General features: G+C 35.5%; 1 protein-coding gene across 2 annotated transcripts in view; it reads left to right on the top strand.

The window, feature by feature from the left end:
• Positions 1–21,202, top strand: part of LOC150095894 (uncharacterized) — a 320,356-nt gene that overhangs the window by 104,751 nt on the left and 194,403 nt on the right. For both annotated transcript variants that reach the window (XM_090409433.1, XM_090409432.1), the window contains exons 2-3: positions 686–739; positions 15,107–15,133. In XM_090409433.1, coding sequence (XP_090265559.1) covers positions 686–739; positions 15,107–15,133 — 81 coding nt within the window. The remainder of the gene's footprint in view (positions 1–685; positions 740–15,106; positions 15,134–21,202) is intronic.

Raw genomic sequence — 21,202 nt, 5'->3', positions numbered from 1 at the left:
CATTCTGATTCTCCAAAAGTTCTGACATGGTTTTGGATTTTCATATTGCCTACACGAGCATTTAAATCACCCAGAAGTAATAACATATCATTTTTGTTTATCTCTGTTACATTTTGGAGTTGGCTATAGAAGTCCACAAAACTTTATTGTATTATTGTAAAAATAAAAATTATACTATAAAAATTACTATGCAGATTACAATGAAATAGCTTACATATAGATAACTATACATGCTATACTCTTTTAACCAACTTTATTGATTTATGCAGAGAAATATGCTCTTAAAATGACAATTAAAAATTACAACTATCTTCCCTTATTCATTCTCCAAAAGATGACGTGTTCACCATTATCAATATTTGGAGTACATACTACTGCCAGCGTAAACTCCTGTATTTTGTACAGTCTGGCAGATCTTCAGTTAAACAGAGAGAAGAACACCAGAATTATAAAGTTAGAAATTAATATGAACCAAGTCAATTAGCAGGCCATGCAGATAGAGATGAATTTTTACCCTAAAAAGGATGGATGGATGGGCCTTCTGTGATGAGGGAGTTACTGACTCCATGAAGTACTGAAAATTATGCAATATTAATAATAATAACTTTCAAACATCCCATTTACTTTAGAACTGTTCATTTCAGAGAGAATCTTAATATAATCCATCATTACCATATTTCTTCAGGGTGAACGTGGAGAACCAGGCAACAAAGGAGAGAAAGGGGAACCTGGATTGCCAGTAAGTATTAAATAATACTTAATTATATGTATTTGATACAGGATTATTATATCACTCATTCACAAAGGATTTAAGTCCATTCAGAGTGGCATTGGCATGAATTCTATAAATTACCCAGTTCCCATTGTATTCTGTAATAAATATACTACTACTTAATGCAAAAAATCATACTCCTAAACTGTCCCCACTGTGGTTTGACAGAACCAATACATCTTTTTCTTTTTCTTCAGCTTAATGGATAATTTAAAGATTGAAAGAGGTGTAAACGAATCAGTACATGACGAGTACCGTGGTGCTCCTCGAGACAGAGCACCCCGACTGCGATGCCAGCATGGTTGGCCGACTGGTTAGCGTATCCACTCTCCAGCCAAAAGGCTGCAGGTTCAAATTCCACTGTGGGCATGGATGTTTGTGATTGTTTGTGAAAATATTAGTGGTGGTTGGCAGTAGATGGCGTTGGTGGATTTGGTGATGGAGACGGAGAGTCATAGAGTATATGCCCTCCCTCGATGAGTCTTCGGAGTCCCTGGAGGTGTCACGTAATAGTAATTTAGGTCTAATGCTGCCATCACTAGATTTCACTATCAGTCTCTGTCATAAGTTATATCTGGTGTAAAATGTTCATTCAGCTGTCTTAAGCCTCTCATTAGCACATCCATCCATTATGTTCGTGGTCTTCCTGTGGGTCTTTTCTTATCAGTTTTATTTGTAAGAATTTGTTTGATTAACTGGTCATCTGCTCTCCAAACATGAACAAACCACTCAGTTCTCTTGCTTCTTATAAATGATAGGATGTCGGGTCTTTGAAACAGGTTTTGTACCCTCATGTCCTCATTCATACAGCCCAGTATTTTAATTGTAAGATGGTCCAAGATGAAAAACCTGACTACCTCTGTATGAGATTGGCTAACTCACCTTCGATTGAAAAAAAGCCCGTATAAAGATTCTCCTTGTCGTAATGAGAATTGAACTCTGGTCTTTTCAAACTGAAGGACATAACGTCCCATCATTCTTCTAATTGCACTATGGAGGCGCTTTATATAAATATTGATAATGTTTCAAAATGTTCTATATAAAGCATCTTGAAATGCCTTCTATGTACTATATCAATATTCCCAGGTCTATAACAACATCATATTAGATATACTATGTAAAATTTTAGTTCAGTAATTCCTTCCCCTTTTTATGCCATATTCAATATTTTTTAGTTGCTGAACATATTAAAAAAAAATAGAACTATACAGTTCTATTTTTTTATTACCCCTAAATATGGAAAACAAATGGAGACACAGTGATTGCCAAACTGCTAAAAATGAAAAAAAAAAAAAAATTTTGATTGATTTCAATAGAAACTTAGAAACTAAAGTGGAGATAATTAAGCAATCTGAAAATGGCAAATTGCTTGCTTCAATTGTTCATGTTTATAAAGTCGATCATTTTAACAGTTGCAGAAATTTTAAAATACAAACTAAAATCTGTGATTATACTCACAATGCAAGCTCTGTTCAGACCCACAGTTATTTGTTTAAAGGAATTATCACTGTCAAAAGAATAGAATACTGTTTTACAATTTTTATTCAGAATCAAAATAGAAAAAAAAAGCATAGTTTTTCTACACTGCAAAGGCATTAATAGAGAGCTGGACTGCTACAAACAAATTGTATTATTATTATTATTATTATTTCGGGCGACTCCAGGGAGTCCTTAGACTCATCGAAGGAGGCCCTAAACATCATGTCCACACAACTATACAACATTCTCACAGTATCTATCATACCTTGCCTTGAACTCGCTCACTGTAATAGCACCCACAACAGACTCTAACAGCTTATTCCATTCATTTACCACTCTAAAAGTAAAGTACCCAGCTCTAACACCCCTGCTAACCACACTCTTGCCCAGCTTCCATAGGTGTCCCCCTAGTTCACCCACCAGTCCTGATCTCAAAAATATCCTTTGAATTAATCCTATAGAATCCCTTTAGCAATTTGAATGTCTCAATCATATCTCCCCTTTTCCACCTATCAACTAGTTTCTGCAATGCACAAATCTTCAACCTGTTCTCATATGGTTCATTCCATAGACCTGCTATCATCTTAGTCACTCGCCTCTGGATCCTCTCCACCTCCTCCCCATCAAGAAGGAACCAAGGTGACCAAATCTGGGCACAGTAGTCGAGATGAGGTCTTATCAAGGCTCGGTACAGAGGTACAATAACTTGCTTGTCTCTGCTCGTCAAGGTATTTTTCAACCACCAAGTGAGTTGATGAGCTGATTTAGCTACTTTTGCAATGTGCCCCCTAAATTTCATCTCCCTATCCACCAACACTCCCAAGTCCCTGTCCTCATCAATCTCCTGGAGTACAGTTCCACCAATGTGGTATGCTGCTGCTAATCTTTTCACCCCAAAATGCATAACCTTACATTTTGTCACATTAAATTGACATCCATTCTCCTTAGCCCAGAAGTCCAATCTATCTAAGTCATCCTGCAAGATTTTGACATCTTCTGCATTCACTATCGCCCTACCCAACTTTGCATCATCAGTACAAATGAACTGTTCCACTTAGATTCTTCCCTATATCGTTAATGAACAGATTAAACAGCAGTGGTCCAAGAACAGAACCCTTAGTCACAGGCTGTCTTTTGGACTCTACTCCTGAATAAACTACTCTTTGATATCTCTCCATCAACAACCCACCTATCCATCTCACCAACCCTATATCCATTCCCATATGTTGTAGTTTACGGATTAGAATTCCATGTGGTATCCTGTCGAACGCCTTTGCCAGGTCCAGCAGTATCACTGTAAACCCATTACCCTTATCCAGTTAAGCTGTCACCTTGTTATAAAACAAGAGAACAGTATGAAGAAATGAAAATAAAAAGATTAAAAAAATGTAATTATTTTCAGATTACATATTTTTACAATTATGTTTTATTGTAATACATAATTAATACTTTTTTATTAATTAATATTAAATTAATAATCAGTCACGTAAACTGCACTTTGTTTCTTTTGATCAAGGAACCAGAGAAGATATGGTATTTAATTAATTAAATAAATAAAGTATTTTCAAATTATTAATTTTTTACTATCTTTGTGTTAAGATAATTTATTTCAGAAAGCTTAAAAGATTAACAACAATCTTATGAAATCAAAAAAATCAAAATCAGCTAATGCCTTTTATTCCCTTATAGGGAGTAGGTGAGGCCTTTATTCCCTATCTAGCTTTTGGAGACTGAGTGGGCAGTTCAATCTCCATCGGTAGCCAATCAGAGATAGCTGGTCCATGTCTACCACTAATTATAGGCAGCCACTGGTGAAGAGAACAGCAAACAAGTGCTGCCATCTTTTGATACATAACCCTAACAGGATATGTTACTGTCTGAAATAATGTAGGCACTACGGTCGATTTTCTTGAGATTACGGTACAAAAAACCCGAGTTTCTGGGAGGAAAAACCCACTTCCCTGTGCCAGATATCAACTAACTCAAGAACAACAATCTTATGAAAAAAATAAATTCGACTTACTAGCATTCAACTTACAAACATTTTCCCTCTCAAGAAGCCATTATATTCACAAGTTAGGATTTGCCTGTACCTTTCTACATTAACTCACTAGTCTTTTCCCATCACTATATTAACTCACTAGTCTTTTCCCATCACTATACTTCCATAAATATGACTGATTGTACTGTGTTTCAAGCAATCATCCAACTTATATCATCTCTTCACTCTGGTTGCAATACATCTCCCTTCTCTCTCCCCCTTTTTTTTGTTGAGTCCCACATGGGACTTAACCCATCTTCCACCGTTCTCTGTCCAAAGCAAGCGCTTTCATATGCCATCAGCTTTGAAAATCAAATGCAGTTCTAAGAGTTTTATGACATAATAATCTTGGTCTTCCCCTGGGTCTTGTACCCTACACAGTGCCCTCAAATATAGGCATCATGTTTCCACTTGCACAATGTTACCAAACCAGCAGAGTTGATGCTTTTTAACTGTGTCAAGAATTGTTGACTCAGGGATATCCAAATCGCACATCACTTGTGCATTAGGCTTATATTCTATCCAATGAGTTCTGTTTATTTGAAAGTATTTTCACTTAGTTATAATATAAATTAAAGATGCCAAAAAATGATATTCTTTGTTTAATCCTTTATCCAAGTGTAAGAAAATAAAAATTTACACACGAAGTAACATCATAACTGGGCTACTTGTATATAGAGGCTAATGACTTCACATTAATTGCCTTAGTATCCCATAATGCAACGCACATATCCTTCCGGAAGGATTAAACCAAGAATATAATTTCTTGGCATCTTTAATTTATATTATAACTAAGTATAAGTATAACCTACTTTCAAACATCTTTCTCTAATCCAGAGTATTTAAGTAATAAGGTGTGACACCTTTGACTACTTGTATATGGAAATATGACTTCTGCATTACCTCAACCTTAGTATCATTTCTGGGTTTGACTCCCACTGATGAGACTAATGACTTCACATTAATTGCATCCCTACCCAGACTAGTTTCAACCTTTATTGAGGTCTCATCAGTGGGAGTCAAACCCAGAAATTATACTAAGGTTGAGGTAATGCAGAAGTCATATTTCCATATACAAGTAGTCAAAGGTGTCACACCTTATTACTTAAATACTCTGGATTAGAGAAAGATGTTTGAAAGTAGGTTATACTTATAGCAAAGTTTGTTATACTTATAACAATCTCCCTCGATGAGTCTTTGGACTCCCTAGAGGTGTCATATAATAATAATAAATAGCCCAGTCATGATGCTACTTCACGTGCAAAAAAATTTTTATTTGCTTACAATTGGATAAAGGCATTAAAACTGGCATTAAAACAAGAATATAATTTCTTGACATCTTTAGAGTTTCCTGAACCATTTCATTTCAAAAGCTAAAACTTTCTTGTTTTTTCTTCTCTGCTTTTTTTTTTTTTTTTAAGGTCCAAATTTCTGCCGTGGAAACAGCTGTTGGTGGTGTTATACTTTTGTATAATTTTATTTTTAGAGCTGTAGGAATTTTGTCATTTTTCCAAATTTCATAAAGTTTATTCATCATTGACCATGCCATGGAGAGTATGTGTTTCATTGTTGCTATGTCATTTAATTTGAAGTCAAGTATGCTCTGAGGCAGTTAAAATCATTAACTTGTGCTATGGTTTCCTGATTAAGTGTTATCTGTATATCTTCCAATTTTCATTATCTATTTTTTTTTTTTTACTTGAATTCATAATCATATTATAATTTCTACAGGTTTCTTGTAATTTTGCAAGCTGGTTTTGAGATTTGATTTTTTATCTGTTATAATTACTACATCATCTGCAACATACTGTTAATGGTAGTAGTGTCATAGTAGGAGAATTAAGTAGTAGTGGAGAGGGTGAGATATGTTTAGTGAGACAGAGTAGAGTGCCCTCTCGTGATGAGTCCTTGGACTCCCTGGAGGTATCATGTAATTAGTTTGTCTGCTCTTCAGCCAAAAGGCTGCAGGTTTGAATCCTGCCCTGGGCATGGATGTTTGTGATTGTCTGTTGTCTGTGAAAATATTGGTGTTGGTGGCAGCAGATGTAGATGCCGTTGGTGTAGATCAGTGCTTCCCAAACTGTGGGCCGTGGCCCCCTTGGGGGCCGTAGGTTTTGTTGAGGGGGAGCTGTAAAATAATGAAAACAAATTTTAAATGTTTTAAGACTAAGTAGATTTTTCTTATCTTAAAAGAAACGTATTTAACTTTTATTATTTATTTATTTATTGTTATTTTTTATATTATAACGGAAAAATTCACACATTGGTGTGGGTTCACAAACTTTGCTTCCTGCATGTTTCGGCGCTTAATGAATATTACTAAATATATGCTTATTCGTATAAGTTTCATTTCAAAGCAGTGGTTAATTGTATTTACTTGTATTTACTTTGAATGCTCTCCAGGGAAGCTCCAAATCTTCCTGTCCCTTTCATCACGCGTTCGTAATCAAGCGACTGTTGATATTGACTTTATATATATATATCAAAACTCGTTTTATATTATCACTGTCATCCGAGCTAGTTTTCCATTACCAGTAAAAGTTTCGCATATACTTCACACATGAAAAATAGCTTAAACAAGTTCACGTGGGGCAATAGTAACTTACTTGCAGCAGTAAACAACACGCCCTCCCCAACAGTCACTATACTGCAGAGGCAAGAAAAACAAGTATTTTTATTATGTCAGTGAATAAGGTATGAGCAGTCTGCTAATATATTTCTCAACAAATAGTGCAATTAGAGACAACTAAGATAAAAACGACACTAATTAATGAATCACATACAGAAACTATGCTGTATATATAGACTCAAGCAAAACCATATGTTGCACCGACAAACACAGTATCTAACTAAAAACTATTGTTATTAATTAGATGTGTGTGAGTTCGATTTCGCAAGGTAGCAATAAAATTCAACCAAATGTGTTAAAATTTGTAAACGTGTTAAAACTAAGAAATACATATAGTGAATGTTATGGCAGTTTCACATATGGAATTCGGTTGAAGAGAGTTAGCATTTCAACTCAATTGTCAGCTTTGCTTTTATCTTTCGGTCACTTGATCTTTTGTTAATACCGCATGAATCATATGCATGTTTTAATAACCTGCCTTTGCTGTCTGTTTCGTGTTAGGCTTAATTACCATAAAGGGAGAAAAGTCACAAAAGAGAAAAATGTTCCTGGTACGGGGATTCCCTTATTCAGGTAATATTCACTAATTTCATGTTGTTAGTCTGTGGTGTGCCAGTATCAGTAAGTGGTGTTATTATTTGATCTATTCTATATTAAAAATTTAACCCCAAGATGGATAAGTGGCTGATAAAAAAAATCCAGCAAACAATCAGAAGAAGCAGAAACAGACTTTAAAAAAAGGACAGTATTTCATATTTTACCAGAACAGTCTTCAGCACCAAATGGTAAGAGGCAAAAAATGTCGCATGAAAAAAATTCGAAAATAATCCTTCTTATTTGAAATATGGGTTTGTACCATCATATAATAATCAAAACAAACCTATGTGTGTAATCTGCTAAACAGTTATCAAATGATTGTATGTGACCCAGAAAACTTTGTTGCCATTTAGATACTGTTCATGGGGAATATAAGAGTAAGACAATTGAGTTTTTTCAAAGAAAGGCTGAATAATTAAAACGACAAACTAAATGTTTTTCTAAGCATGTTAAACTGAATGACAAATTAGTAAAAGTATCTTTCGAAATTGCTTTGTTAATTGCAAAAACAAAGAAACCTCATACAATTGGTGAAGACCTCGTCTTACCAGCAGCAATAAAAATTTGCGAAACTATCTATGGTTCTGAAATATCAGAACCTTTAAAAAAAATTCCTGTGTCTAATAACACAATTAAAAGAAGAATAGATTGCATTGCTGATAATATCATGTCTACATTAATTTCATAAATCAAACAAAGGTAATGCATTTGCCATTCAGCTTGATGAATCTACGGATAATACAAAGGATGATAATTTAATGGTTTTTGTTAGATACCTCTATAATATAATTTTCAAATTCATGAAGATCTACTGTTTTGCAGAAATCTTTCCAGTACAACCAAAAGAAAATATATATTTGAAAAAGTGAATTGTTTAAAGAATATGAACTTGATTGGCAAAAGTGCATCGGAATTTGCACTGATGGTGCCGCAGCCATGACTGAGAGAATTTCAGGTTTGTAGCAGAAGTAAAAAAAAGTTTATCCGAATGCAAGACATGTTCATCGCCTTATCCATATAGAAAACTTAGTATTTCGACAAATGGAAGAATCGCTGAGTAAAGTGTAATCAGAAGTTTCTACTGTAGTTAATTATATAAAAAGTAATGCTACTAATACAAGACTGTTTCATATTTTATGCCAAGAGATGGATTCCAATTACGACACTCTTTTATATCACACAGAAGTAAGGTGGTTGTCCCGCGGAAAAGTTCTGAAACGAGTTTTAATACTGAAAGATGAACTACGAATTTTTCTCCTTGATAAGAATCCCATATTAGCATCTCATTTTTGTGATCAAAATTGGATCACAAAATTGTGATCAAAATGTGTTTCATTTCTTATTTGTCGGATTTTTTCGAAAAAGTTAATGAATTGAATCTTTCTCTGCAAGGAAAAAGCACCAATATATTAACACAAAACATTAAATTGCAAGTATTTCAAAGTAAACTTTCTGAGTGTTTAAAAAGTTTTAAGGATAAAAAAATGGAAATGTTTACTTCTCTTCATAAATATGTTAAAGAAAATAATATTTTACTATCAACAGAAAATAAAAGGATAATAATTAACCACACCACCTCACAAATTCTATGGGTTTTTTTAAAAATATTTTCCTAATTTGAATGAAGATAAAGAATATGATTGGATAAGAACACCATTTGCTCCTTCTCCAAGAAGAACTAATTGATATGAGAGCAGATTTGACCCTCGAATCAGAATTTCTTAACAGTGATTTATCCGAATTTTGGATTCGACGACAAAAAGTATGTCCTTCATTAGCAAACGCAGCCTTAAATATGTTAATTCCTTTTGCATCTACATACCTTTGTGAAACAGCATTTTCATCATTATTGATAATTAAAAATAAACATATGTCCTGCTTATCAATGGAAGAATTGGAAATAAATCTAAGAATAGCCGTTTCAAATATTTCACCTGATATTGACTTTTTGTGTAGCAGTATTGAAACACATCCATCACATTAAATTGTTACTAAACTTCTTTTATGTTTTTAATTCTTTTGTTATTACTAATTGCCGTACGTTTCATGTGCTTGTGTACAATATGCAAATATACAATAACAATATATCTATCTATATAAAAATCTGAGATAATGTGCCATGTCAAATGTGTATGTAAGATGCTAAAAATGTAATATTTGCGTTTGATTTCTGCAATATTCACTGCATATGTTTTTGGATATAAATTATAAATTAGTATTGAATATAAATACAATAAATATTATAATAATATATGTCTCAATTACGATTTTTTTTCGAGGGGGGCCGTGAAATATTTTAATTTTTATGAAGGGGGCCCTGCCATCCAGAAGTTTGGGAAACACTGGCATAGATGATGTGGTTCGCTGTAGTTGGTGGATTGAGTGGTGGAGACCTAGAGTTATAGAGTAGGTGCCCTCCCTTGATGAGTCTTTGGACTCCTTGGAGGTATCACGAAATAATAATAATATAATATGGGTGATTGGTCTTACATTGACTTTTACATCTTTTGTTGAGGACAATACTTCTTAAATGAGTTTGTGGATGAAAATGTTAAAAAGGCATGGGGGTGAGTGGGCATCCTTGCATAAATCCTCATTTGATTTCAAGTTTTTTAGTTGTGATATTTTTATATTGAACTGCCGCACTTGTATGCTGATAGCAGTTTGAAACAAATCTCAGTATTTCATAGTCTATGTTTTTCTTTGTTAATATATGAATAAGTTTTCCTCTATTGACAGAATGAAATGCTTGTTTGAAATCCACAAAACAGCAATAAAGGTCTCTCCCATGAGTTTTTAGCCAGACTATGAAGAATAAGATATGGTCAATTGTTGACCTGTTTTTGTTTTTTTTTTCTAAAGCCAGCTTCTTCTTCTTCTTCTATTAGTTGTTTATAAATATTATTTTGATGATTCTGTATTAACTAAAATAAAGAGCCAAAAAGGCTTTCAGCAATGCACTTTTATTTCAGCAATGCAAAATTACATAAATCAAGTGGATATTAGCAGTCAAATTTCATATGAAACTTTCATAGTTTCTAAATTCGGCTTTGAAATAATGCTGGATATAATATCCACTTGATTTATGTAATTTTGCATCACCAAAACGAAGCACTTTGGCTCTTTATTTTAGTAAATATTTTACACACAGATCGAGAGTTCGCTTACAAAAAATACAACTCTCCGACACTTCGAGTTCCTTAGTACTGAACGAGAGTTTTTGCTCTCTTAAGGTTTCTGCCTGGCTCTGAGGAGAACCAACCAGCTTGAAGCAGCTATCAGGCCAGTGAAATCTTATCAAAATGGACCAAAAGAAGGTGAATATATAGACACTTGGGCAAGCAATCATGTTTTCTATAAGGTCTGTGCTAGGGCAACTCATAAATGCCGGCGAGTGTATTCCCATAAGCTCTCAAATTTCATATGAAACTTTCATAGTTTCTGCATTCAGTTTTGAAATAATGCTGGATTTAATATTGATTTATGTAAATAAGATTCTGTATTATTTTTACAAAGATTTTGTAAAAGTGACAAAGAAGAGTAATTGGTCTATAATTGTTAAATTTTTCAACATCAACTTTTTTATGTATAGGGAAGATTTTGCCTATTTTCCAATCATTTTGAATAGTCCCAATGAAAAGAATATTATTGAAAAGTTTGGTTAGTTGTTTAATTAGATCAGATCCACCATTTTTATAGAGCTCTGTCGATACTGCATCAATTTCAGGTGCTATTGATGATTTTGTTTGATTAAATGAAAGGATTATTTCTTCCTCTAGAATTATGGGTGCTCTATCATTCTCACTGGTCATGTGGGTGAAAGCGTTTATCTTTAAAGATATTAGAAATGTAAGTGTACTAGATGTTTTCCATTTTTCTAATATTTCCAGTTACATTTTCTTGGGAATTCTTCATGATGAGAAGTGATGGAATGTAGTCTTTGGTAATCACTTTAACTACAGAGCAGAGAAATTTGTAGTCGTGACATCTGCTTTATCATTTAGCCAGTCTATTTTTGCATTTTGGCACATCCTGTCTAGATGGTTTTATAGGCTTCTGTAATATATTCTATTTTGGTCATTATATAAATTATTCAGATGTTCTTTAGCCTGTCTTTTCTACTCCCAGTCTCATTATCCCAGGTTCTATGCAGTAATTATTTGGTTTGACCAAATAATCAATGTTAACTTCTTCCTTGTTTTGTCTTTCCTTTATGCATCAACTGATTTCATGCCCGGGGCAGAGCTGACTACTACCGGGTGCGTCCCCAGGTGGCGGATCGGGGAACAGCCTTCAGATATGGAGGCTAGCTGCGATATAAGCAGAGCAATCTGGTGAATAAGCAGCCGTGGACCAACAGCGACTGAGCTATCAGGGCGTGGGGGAGCAGAAGTGGCAATTCTGTTTCACTTAAAACCTCACAAAGTCCAATGACAACTCAGTGACATGGCGAGTAGTGCCGCCATTAAATAAGCACCTGCTGGGGTCACTGCCCCTGACATTGGGAAGCAGCATTGTCAGTACTGACACAAGGTTGAAGCCAAATGATGACGGAAAAGCTTGTGATCAGAGATTTGCAGATGGCAATATGATTATATTGTGTACGTCTGTAATAATGCGGAGCAGAAAGCAAACAGAGAAACTACTGCTCTACCTTATCTCCAGAACAACCACCATGGTGAGCAAACCCTTACAATTGGCCCCAAGTTCCCGGCGTCCCTTAAATGGGACAGGGGTGCGAAGAATCTCTGGGCTCAAAATGGTGTCCACTTTTTTATAATGGACAGGAAAGAGCAGTGCACAACTGCTCAGATTAGCACAAGAGCGTAGTTTGTTCGCCAAGATGGTCACTGACCTTCGATAGAAGATAGCACAATAATAAGAAGAAGATTTCATTTTGATATGCTGTTCTAACAGTATCCAGAATTTTTTCAGATTTGATTTGAAGTGCTTTATTTATTTTATTTTCGTGAAATTTTAATCAGATCTTGTTAGATCTGTATCCAATTCAGCACTACAAAGGGTTTTGACATTCAAAACAGAGGATTTTACATTTTTGGAAATTAGGAAGTAATCCATGCTGGTTGTAGTTGTTGGTAGAAATCAATATGATCCTCTTCTGGATGCGAAGAATCAGGTGCATATGTTTATATCATTTTAATCAAAGTTTTTCTTTCATTTTGCATGTAGTTTAATGACTATGATTCTGGATGAGATAGGTTTAACTTCTACAATATAGTGGGAAAGTGATCTGTAGACTATGACAGCTACTCCTTCTCTGTGTGCCAAATTATTCCTGCCTGAGTAATATAATTATGATTTATATGGCCTTGTCCAGTCCAGTGTGTTTCTGAAAAACTCACTACACTCCATTTAAATTTCCGACTCTTTCTCCATCAAATACATCTCTCCAGGTTTGTGCAATGCCCAAATGTTCACAGTAAGTATGTAGTGAATGAATTTGGATGACCACATAACCAATTTCTCACTGCATCTCTGGGGCATAAGATTCAGCATGTCAGTTTCCTCATATGTAGTAGCATTGTTGACACTTCTTTTAGCAATATAATCCATATGGGTTTGAGGCAGGGCCGGTCTGACAGTATTTGATGCCCCTAGGCAAAGAAAATTTAGGTACCCTATACATTGTCTCTCTGTATATATTTTGTCATACTCACACAAAAATCTTAGCACCCCTAGGTGATTGCCTAGATTCACCTAATGATAAAACCGGCCCTGGTTTGAGCCGGTTTTATCATATGTTAAATTAAATTTAACATGCAGTTAAATTTAATGTAGCTGGCCTGCCATTTCTCTGCTATATTTGCTTACTTAGGTAAGACACCTGGGAGAGAAGGTAGACTCCCACTGCAGTGCTAGCATGGTTAGTTGAGTAGTTAGCATATCCACTCTCCAACCAACAGGCTGCAGGTTCAAATCCATGCTGCTGGTTCAAATCCATGCTGCTAGCATGGATGTTTTTGATTGTCTTAATTGGGTGTACTTCTATAACCTTTGATATGGTACAATATGACCTTTGCTGTCCTTATGCCATTAAAACCATAAAATCATCAGCAGCAGCATCTTCTCACTGCAGTGAAGAAGAAAGTTCAATAAGGCAGGAAAGATATACCCCCTAGTCCTCGAATACTCTAATCACATTGGAGAAAGGCGTAAGATAAAAAGAAAGGAGACAGAAAGAATGGGGGGATCAGTTTCTACAGATAATATAATTCTACATTCTGCAGATAATATAACAGAAGCACAATATGTGAATAAGACCTGGTCCAGCATCAAGTACCTCAGGTTTACCACTCCTGTGTTCATTAGAAATGAGTCCCTGAAGGACCTACATAAAATACACTAACAAAATAATTACGAAACATTTCCATCATATATCATACATGTGTAACTCCTGTCACATCTCAAGCAACTAAAGTCAGTCTTCCATATTTACTCTTTCTTCTACTGCCAACATAACTAGAATTCTATTTAAATTATACCTATTTGGTCATAAAATACTTAAAAAACTAGACTTTTTGTGGTTATGAGACCATAGGTTCTTTAATAATACATATATTAGTATAATCCCACCTACTAGTATTGCTAGCGACTGTCTAGCTTTGTCAAGGCTCGAACGGTACACACAAAAAAATATGAGAGAATACAGAAACGTTGCTAATTGTTAGGCAGTTAAGTTTGAACATATGCATGACAATGCGTGCATGTGTTGAGAAGCTTCAGTCAGTATCATGGATAGGTGTTGTATGCACACGCATTACATGATTTTTTGCGTATTGTAGTTCCGTTAAACTGAGTGAGTTGATTAAGTTTTTCCATATATCTTTCAGTATGGCACCCTGATTTCTGTTGAGGTTGTTACCCATTCTTAATACCACTGCCGCTTCCTTGAAAATTCTGTAACCATAATCATCATCTAAGTATGGCATGGAGCTATTTTCCCAGTCAATTGCATGGTTGGAAGTAGAAAAGTGATGTGCTAAGCCTGAGGAGACTGTCCTATTGTGATTGACATCCCCAACATGCTCCTTCTGTTTGATTTCCAGACTTCTTGAAGTTTGCCCAATATATGAAAGACCGCACATACGTGGATTTCTATAAACCCCTGGATACTTGAAAAATGGTACACTGTCTTTAGGAGATCTTAATGCTTGTCTGATGGTAGTAGTTGGCTTAAATACCACTCTGATGTTGTGAGATTTTAACATTCTCACTAATCTTGAAGAGACTGAATCAGCATAAGGGATGACTACTGTTGAAGGGTACTAGGTGACTGTTCCTTGTTGTTGGAGGTCGGCTTTATAAAGGAATTTGTTGATACAAGTGATAGCCTAATAAGGAGGAAATTGACAGGATACTAGTAATGATATAAACTTATTCATGTAATACCATCATATTGTATATCAGGAAACTGCTAATGATGATAATTTATTTTATGATACTGCATTCACAAGTAATAGCCAAGTATTTTATTTATTTAATTATTTTATAATTTTTTTTTATCTTTAATTCATTTCATGTTTTAATTTATTTTTAACTTTAACTTCCTTTTCTGTTTAATGAACAGGGAACTGATGGTATACCAGGCCTACCGGTAACTATTATTTGTTTAGTTTTGTTTTTATACTTTTTTTTGTCTTAAATTCTTCTATTCAATGAAATTAAACGATGAATAGAACTCAATTATATCCAATGCATGGAATCAGCCTGCAATTTGAGATAAAAATTTTAATAATAATAAAATTCTACACTTTAACCTTCACATTTAAGTTATCTTTAGGTCTTTTGACTCCATGGAGACCTGGATAATAATAATAATAATATATATATATCCATACACACAACTACATTACAGCAATTAGCAATACACCATTGTAAGCTACATCACATTTACTTAACCTGCCTAACCTAATGTCTTGTGATAATATATATATATATAATAAATTAATACTTTAAATTACAGAAAAATTATGATGCTCCTCAATGTTTATAGTAAAAAAGAAAAGCTAAACTAATTTTGGCAATGGAGCAGATTCTTTGTAACTGGGCTTATAAATTACATTTAGTAGGGTTTAAAATGAATGATATTAATTTGGTTTTGTTACTGGCTTGCTATGTATATTAATAGATTTTTTATTCTAAGTTTCTCAGTTCCTTCAAAATCAAAAATCTGAATAATTCATATTTCAATTTTAACTTTTTCTTCATTGGTTTTAATTCTTATTTATCTTCATGTGTTTCCTACACAACTGTTACTATCTCTTATCCACCACTTAAAATTGCATACCATCTTGGCTCTAATCAAGTCCTTGTGAAGTCTCACTATTTTTAATTCAAGACTTTTACTCAGGTATATTAATATCATTCATTTTAAACTCTATTAAATTTAACTTATAAGGTGATTAGTTATGAAAGGGTCTATTCCATCACCAAAAATAGTTTAGCTTTTCTTTTCTACTATAAAATAATTTTTTATTATATTTAATAATTAATTACATCAGCCAATTAAAATTTTCTGATTTATGAAATAACAGATTAATTAACATCAACTTTACTTTAAAGATGCCATTAATTTTATGTTAAATTTATTTTTATTTATTTATTTATTTTTATTTATTTATTTATTCATTTTTATTTATTTATTTTTACTTATTTATTTATTTTACTTTTTTGTGGAGATCAGTGTTACCTGTAGTGAGGTACACTCTAAGCCAGGGTTTCTTAACTGGGGTTCTCTGTAACTCCGGTTTATGCAAGAGATTGCAATTAAAAAAAATAAACAGTATATAAATAATATATATTATAATTATAATTATAATATGCATATATATAAACATAAAGTTATAATAATTTTTATGCAGGAGTTCCCTTAGCCCTGAAAATTATTTCAAGGATTCCTCCAGGGTAAAAATATTTAGAAAGCTGCTCTAGGCAATCTGAGAATGTGGACTGTTTTCAGGGTTGTATATATGTTGTCCAAAACTTGGAGTTTTTAGCCTGTCATTCCTGTTTAAATTGAGTTATTTTATGAATGTTTCACATTCCTCTCGAAGTTTTCTTTCATACCATGTTTTTGCATTGTATATAAGAGTTGGGTGTCTTACCAATGGAAGGTTCTATGGAAGGTCTCCAGTGGATGGTCAGAAAGGCCTGTTTTTTCATAGCAGATTAGGTGAATATGGTTTTTGTGTTACTAGTATTAGTTTTACTTCCAAACCTCCATGGAGTTCCCTCTCCATTGGGTACCTGTTCATGGTGGAGGGGAACTCCCAGTGATGGTACTGGCCCTTTGGTACTTTTCACTTGGTGGGGAAACTTCAATGAAAGTCGAGGAGATGAGAGATTTAGGAGTGATGGTAGACAAGGACCTCAAATTCAGGGACTACATTGCACAAGTTGTGAAGACATCACATCAGATAATGGCAATGATGCAGAGGACCCTGACATGGAGAAATAGAGAGGTTATGATTCGATTGTATAAAGCCTTAATCAGGCCTCATATGGATTATTGTGCACAGATTTTGTCGCCGGGTTTTCATGGTGATAAAGATATGTTGGAAAGGATACAGAGAAGATTCACAAAGGTAGTCAGTGGTCTCTGGAATGTGGACAGATTGAGAAAATGTAAGTTGCAGAGTCTCGTGCATAGGAGGGAAGAGGGGGGGGGGTATGATTGAGACATATAAGCTACTCAAGGGGGGTTGTTATTGGGTTGACACGGAAGAAATTTTTCACAGAATGGGAGAGGGGAGTAGAACAGGGGGCCATCACTGGAAACTGTATAAGAAGGGTGTGAACAGAGGAGTAGGTTCTTTGCATGGAGGGTGGTTGGTGAGTGGAATATATAAACATAAAGTTATAATAATTTTTATGCAGCAGTTCCCTGAGCCCTGAAAATTATTTCAAGGATTCCTCCAGGGTAAAAATATTTAGAAAGCTGCTCTAGGCAATCTGAGAATGCGGATTGTTGTCACGGTTGTATATATGTTGTCTAAACCTTGGAGTTTTTAGCCTGTCATTTCTGTTTAAATTGAGTTGTTTTATGAATACATCATTTCATAACATTTTATCAACATGTTGTGGGTGTGGACACATTGAATTAGTTTAAGGCACGGTTGGATGACCATTGTGTGTGCAATAGTGTGACCTCCCACAATGAGTCTCTGACTCCATGAAGGTTGAATGTTAATAATAATAATTTTCTTCCTGTATTCATTTTAGAAATTATGGACTATACAACCATGTTATAAATAACACAGTTGCAAAGTCCATAATTTCTAAAATGAATGCTGACCACCATGCAACACTAAAAGAAAGGATTTCTTCCTCTATTCTTAGCTCTATTTCTGAGTCTTTTACACTATCCTGTCTTCCACACCATCATCACAATGCTGTGCCACCTTATATGCTGTGCACTGTGACCCATGGACATTCAGAAATGGGAATCCTTGTAGTCTTGCACTGCTTTGGCCTCTACTCTGGCAAGATAGACAATCCTTGATGGCCAAGCCAGGATCTATCAGCTAGAGGGCTTGCCTGCAAGAGTCAATGGTGTTACAGCAAGTCTCCTATCCCATGTTTCAGGATGGGGCTTAGCTTTGCTACTGGTATAGTGTCTGGGACTGGTATTCCACTCATGAGTGCGGTCATTGCTTGTTGGTAAGTGGCATCATGTATGGATCTGTAATGGATCAGGAGTTCTGGCACCAAACAAAAAATCTCTTGAACATGAATTCTTCATCCTCAAATATTTCAGAGACCCTAACAAGGTCCCAATCAAGTACTGATACCTTAGATACATCATTTCATAACAGAAGTAAGAAACAAAAGACATGATACCAGTATAAATGTACCAGTGTTTCTCATCATCCATGCAACAGGTGAAAAGCTAATAGGGAAAATGTCACCCTTCTTTATTCAAAAAGGTTTAGGACTGTCAGGTTCTCCCCCCCCCCCCCAAAAAAAAAGTCAAGAAACTACATTCTGGTGATATCCTTGTGGAAATATGTCAGCCACACTCATTATAATTACTAACTGCAACATCAATGGGTGAAATACCAATTACAGTGACACCTCACAAAACACTACACTCCTCTAGAAGAGTACTATCAGAATGGGATCTTCTTGATGTTCTGGATGAGAATATATATTCAGAGCTTAAAGATCAGGGAGTGACAGGTATGAGGTGCATCCTGATACATATTGATGATCACCTGGTTCTTACCAGGCACATCATCCTTATTTTTGATACACCTAAACCCATAACATCTGTAAAAGCAGAATATCTCAACTGTCTTGTTAGGCCTTACATCCCTAATCCACTGACATGCTTTAAATGTCAGAAATATAGACATGCCAGACTGCCTGTATATCTTTACCATGTGTGCTCAATGTGGTAGAAAGCCAAATGTGTCAACTGCCAGAGAGATATCCCAGTTTATTCTTATGCAAGTCAGAAGTGAAATAATGAAAAAAAAAATACAAAAGATTAAAACAGAATAAAATATAATATCAGGATGCAAAAATGAAGTTAGTAATCACAACACCTTTTCTGAAATCCTGTTATGCTAAGAAGGTGGCATTTGAGAAAATATCAACAGGGATTCAAACTTGTATGTCTATCCCACCATTTGATAATTTTACCATTCCTGAACTTTATGATTGCAAGTGCTTCTCTGTGGAGAGCATCAATCACACTACCTAGATCTCATTCCAGAAACAACTCCAAAAGTGGTTACATTTGATGAAAACCCACGTATAATAAAAATTATGACAACAATTTCACTTGGAGATAAACCATCAGGCACACTCACATGAAAAACAGATACCTCAGTATCCACCGAGAGTAAACTAAACTTACCAAAATGATCTTGACACATCAGATTCTTCGCCTGATATCAAGATGATATCAGGTGAAGGCCATGGCATATCAAGATCTTTATGATCAATTACAAACAAAGTAAGGACAGTGAAAAATTTATTGATTGGCAAAATGTAAAAATAAGGCATCAAAGGACATCTTACATGTGCGGCAGATCAAAGACTCTGAAGGAAGGGTATTAAGGAGGGATGTGGATATAAGAAACAGATGGAGAATATACTTTGAAGGGCTTTTGAATGAAGAAAATGCAAGAACTTACAGAGAAGATGGGCAGCCTTATGAGGGATGGTGCAGAACATTAGTAGAGTGGAAGTGAAGGAGGCCATAAAGAGGATGAAGAATGGAAAATCAGTAGGCCCTGACAGGATCCCAGTGGAGGCATGGAAGACACTGGAGGAAGAGTGAATTGACCTGCTGTGGACCTGTTAATAAACGTTTGTCAACAGGAAAATATACCCGAGGAATGGACGGAAAGTACTCTTGTCCCCATCTTACAAAGATAAAGGGGATGCACACGACTGTAAGAATTACAAGGAATAAAGTTGCTGTCCCACACAATGATGGAAAATTGAGGAAGGAGGCAGAGATTGCAAAGGAGCAATTTGACTTCATGCTTGGTCGATTGACAACAGATGCTATCTTTGGGTTCCGGCAGGTGATGGAAAAGTTTCGAGAGAAGCAATGGGAGCTACATCTGGTATTTATTGATCTGGAGAAAGCATATGATAGAGTACCAAGGCAAGAAGTCTGGAGGTGTCTGTGGGAGAAGAAATTACCGGAGAAATATGTCAGGTTGGTGCAGGAGACATACAGAAATGTGAAAACAAGAGTTTGGACCTGCCTGGTAGAGATAGAAAGTTTTCAAGTGACAGTTGGCTTGCATCAAGCATTAAGCTCGTTCCTGTTTAATATTGTGATGGAGGTGGTGACAGAGGAGGTGAGAGAAGACACACCTTGGACTATATTGTATGCGGATGACATCGTGCTGTGTGCAGAATTAAGAGAAGAAGTGGCAGCTAAACTGGAAAGTTGGAGGAAAGTACTGGAAGAGAGAGGTATGAGACTGAGCAGAAGTAAGACACAACACATATGTGTTGCAAAATGGATGGCAGCCAGGAGACAGATCTGGAGCTGGAAGGAAATGTCATCAGGAAGGTTAGGGACTTAAGATACTTAGGTTTAACAGTGAAAGAGGATGGAGAGGCTGAGAAGGAAGTGGGATGCTGGATGGAGGAACTGGAGAGAGAGAGATGGCTGGAGTGCTATTCAATAAGAGGGTGCCAATCAATCTAATAGGCAAAATCTACAGGACAGTAGTGAGAGCAGCTATGATGTACACTATGGAAACTGTGGCCCTGAGGAAAAATAACATCAGCAGGATGGAGGTAGCAGAGATGAGAATGCTTAGGTGGATGTACGGTGTGACCAGAAAGGATCATTTGAGAAATGACTATGTAAGGAAAATGGTGAAAGTTACGAACTTAGGAGCAAAGATACAGGAGGCAAGATTGAGATGGTTTGGTCATGTGATGAGGAGGGATGACAAGTATGCGGGAAGAAAGGTCATGCAGATGGATGTGCAGGAGAGGAGGAAGTGCAGGTGGCCAAAGAAGAGATGGAGGGAGATGGTGGAGGAGAACTTGAGGATGAAGAACTTGGATGTGGTTACAGCCCAAGACAGGAGGATGTGGAGGAGACTCACTACAAACAGCAACCGTACTTAAGTGGGACAAGCTGCAGAAGAAGAAGAAGAACAATCGATGATATCAAGACTGTGCTGTA

The sequence above is a fragment of the Typopeltis vanoorti genome, chromosome 19 (assembly GCF_054136105.1).
Source record: "Typopeltis vanoorti isolate ZY-2024b chromosome 19, IOZ_Tvanoo_1.0, whole genome shotgun sequence".
Classification (NCBI taxonomy): domain Eukaryota; kingdom Metazoa; phylum Arthropoda; class Arachnida; order Uropygi; family Thelyphonidae; genus Typopeltis; species Typopeltis vanoorti.
Note: the sequence above shows the minus strand (reverse complement) of the source record. Positions and strands in the feature narration are given on the sequence as shown.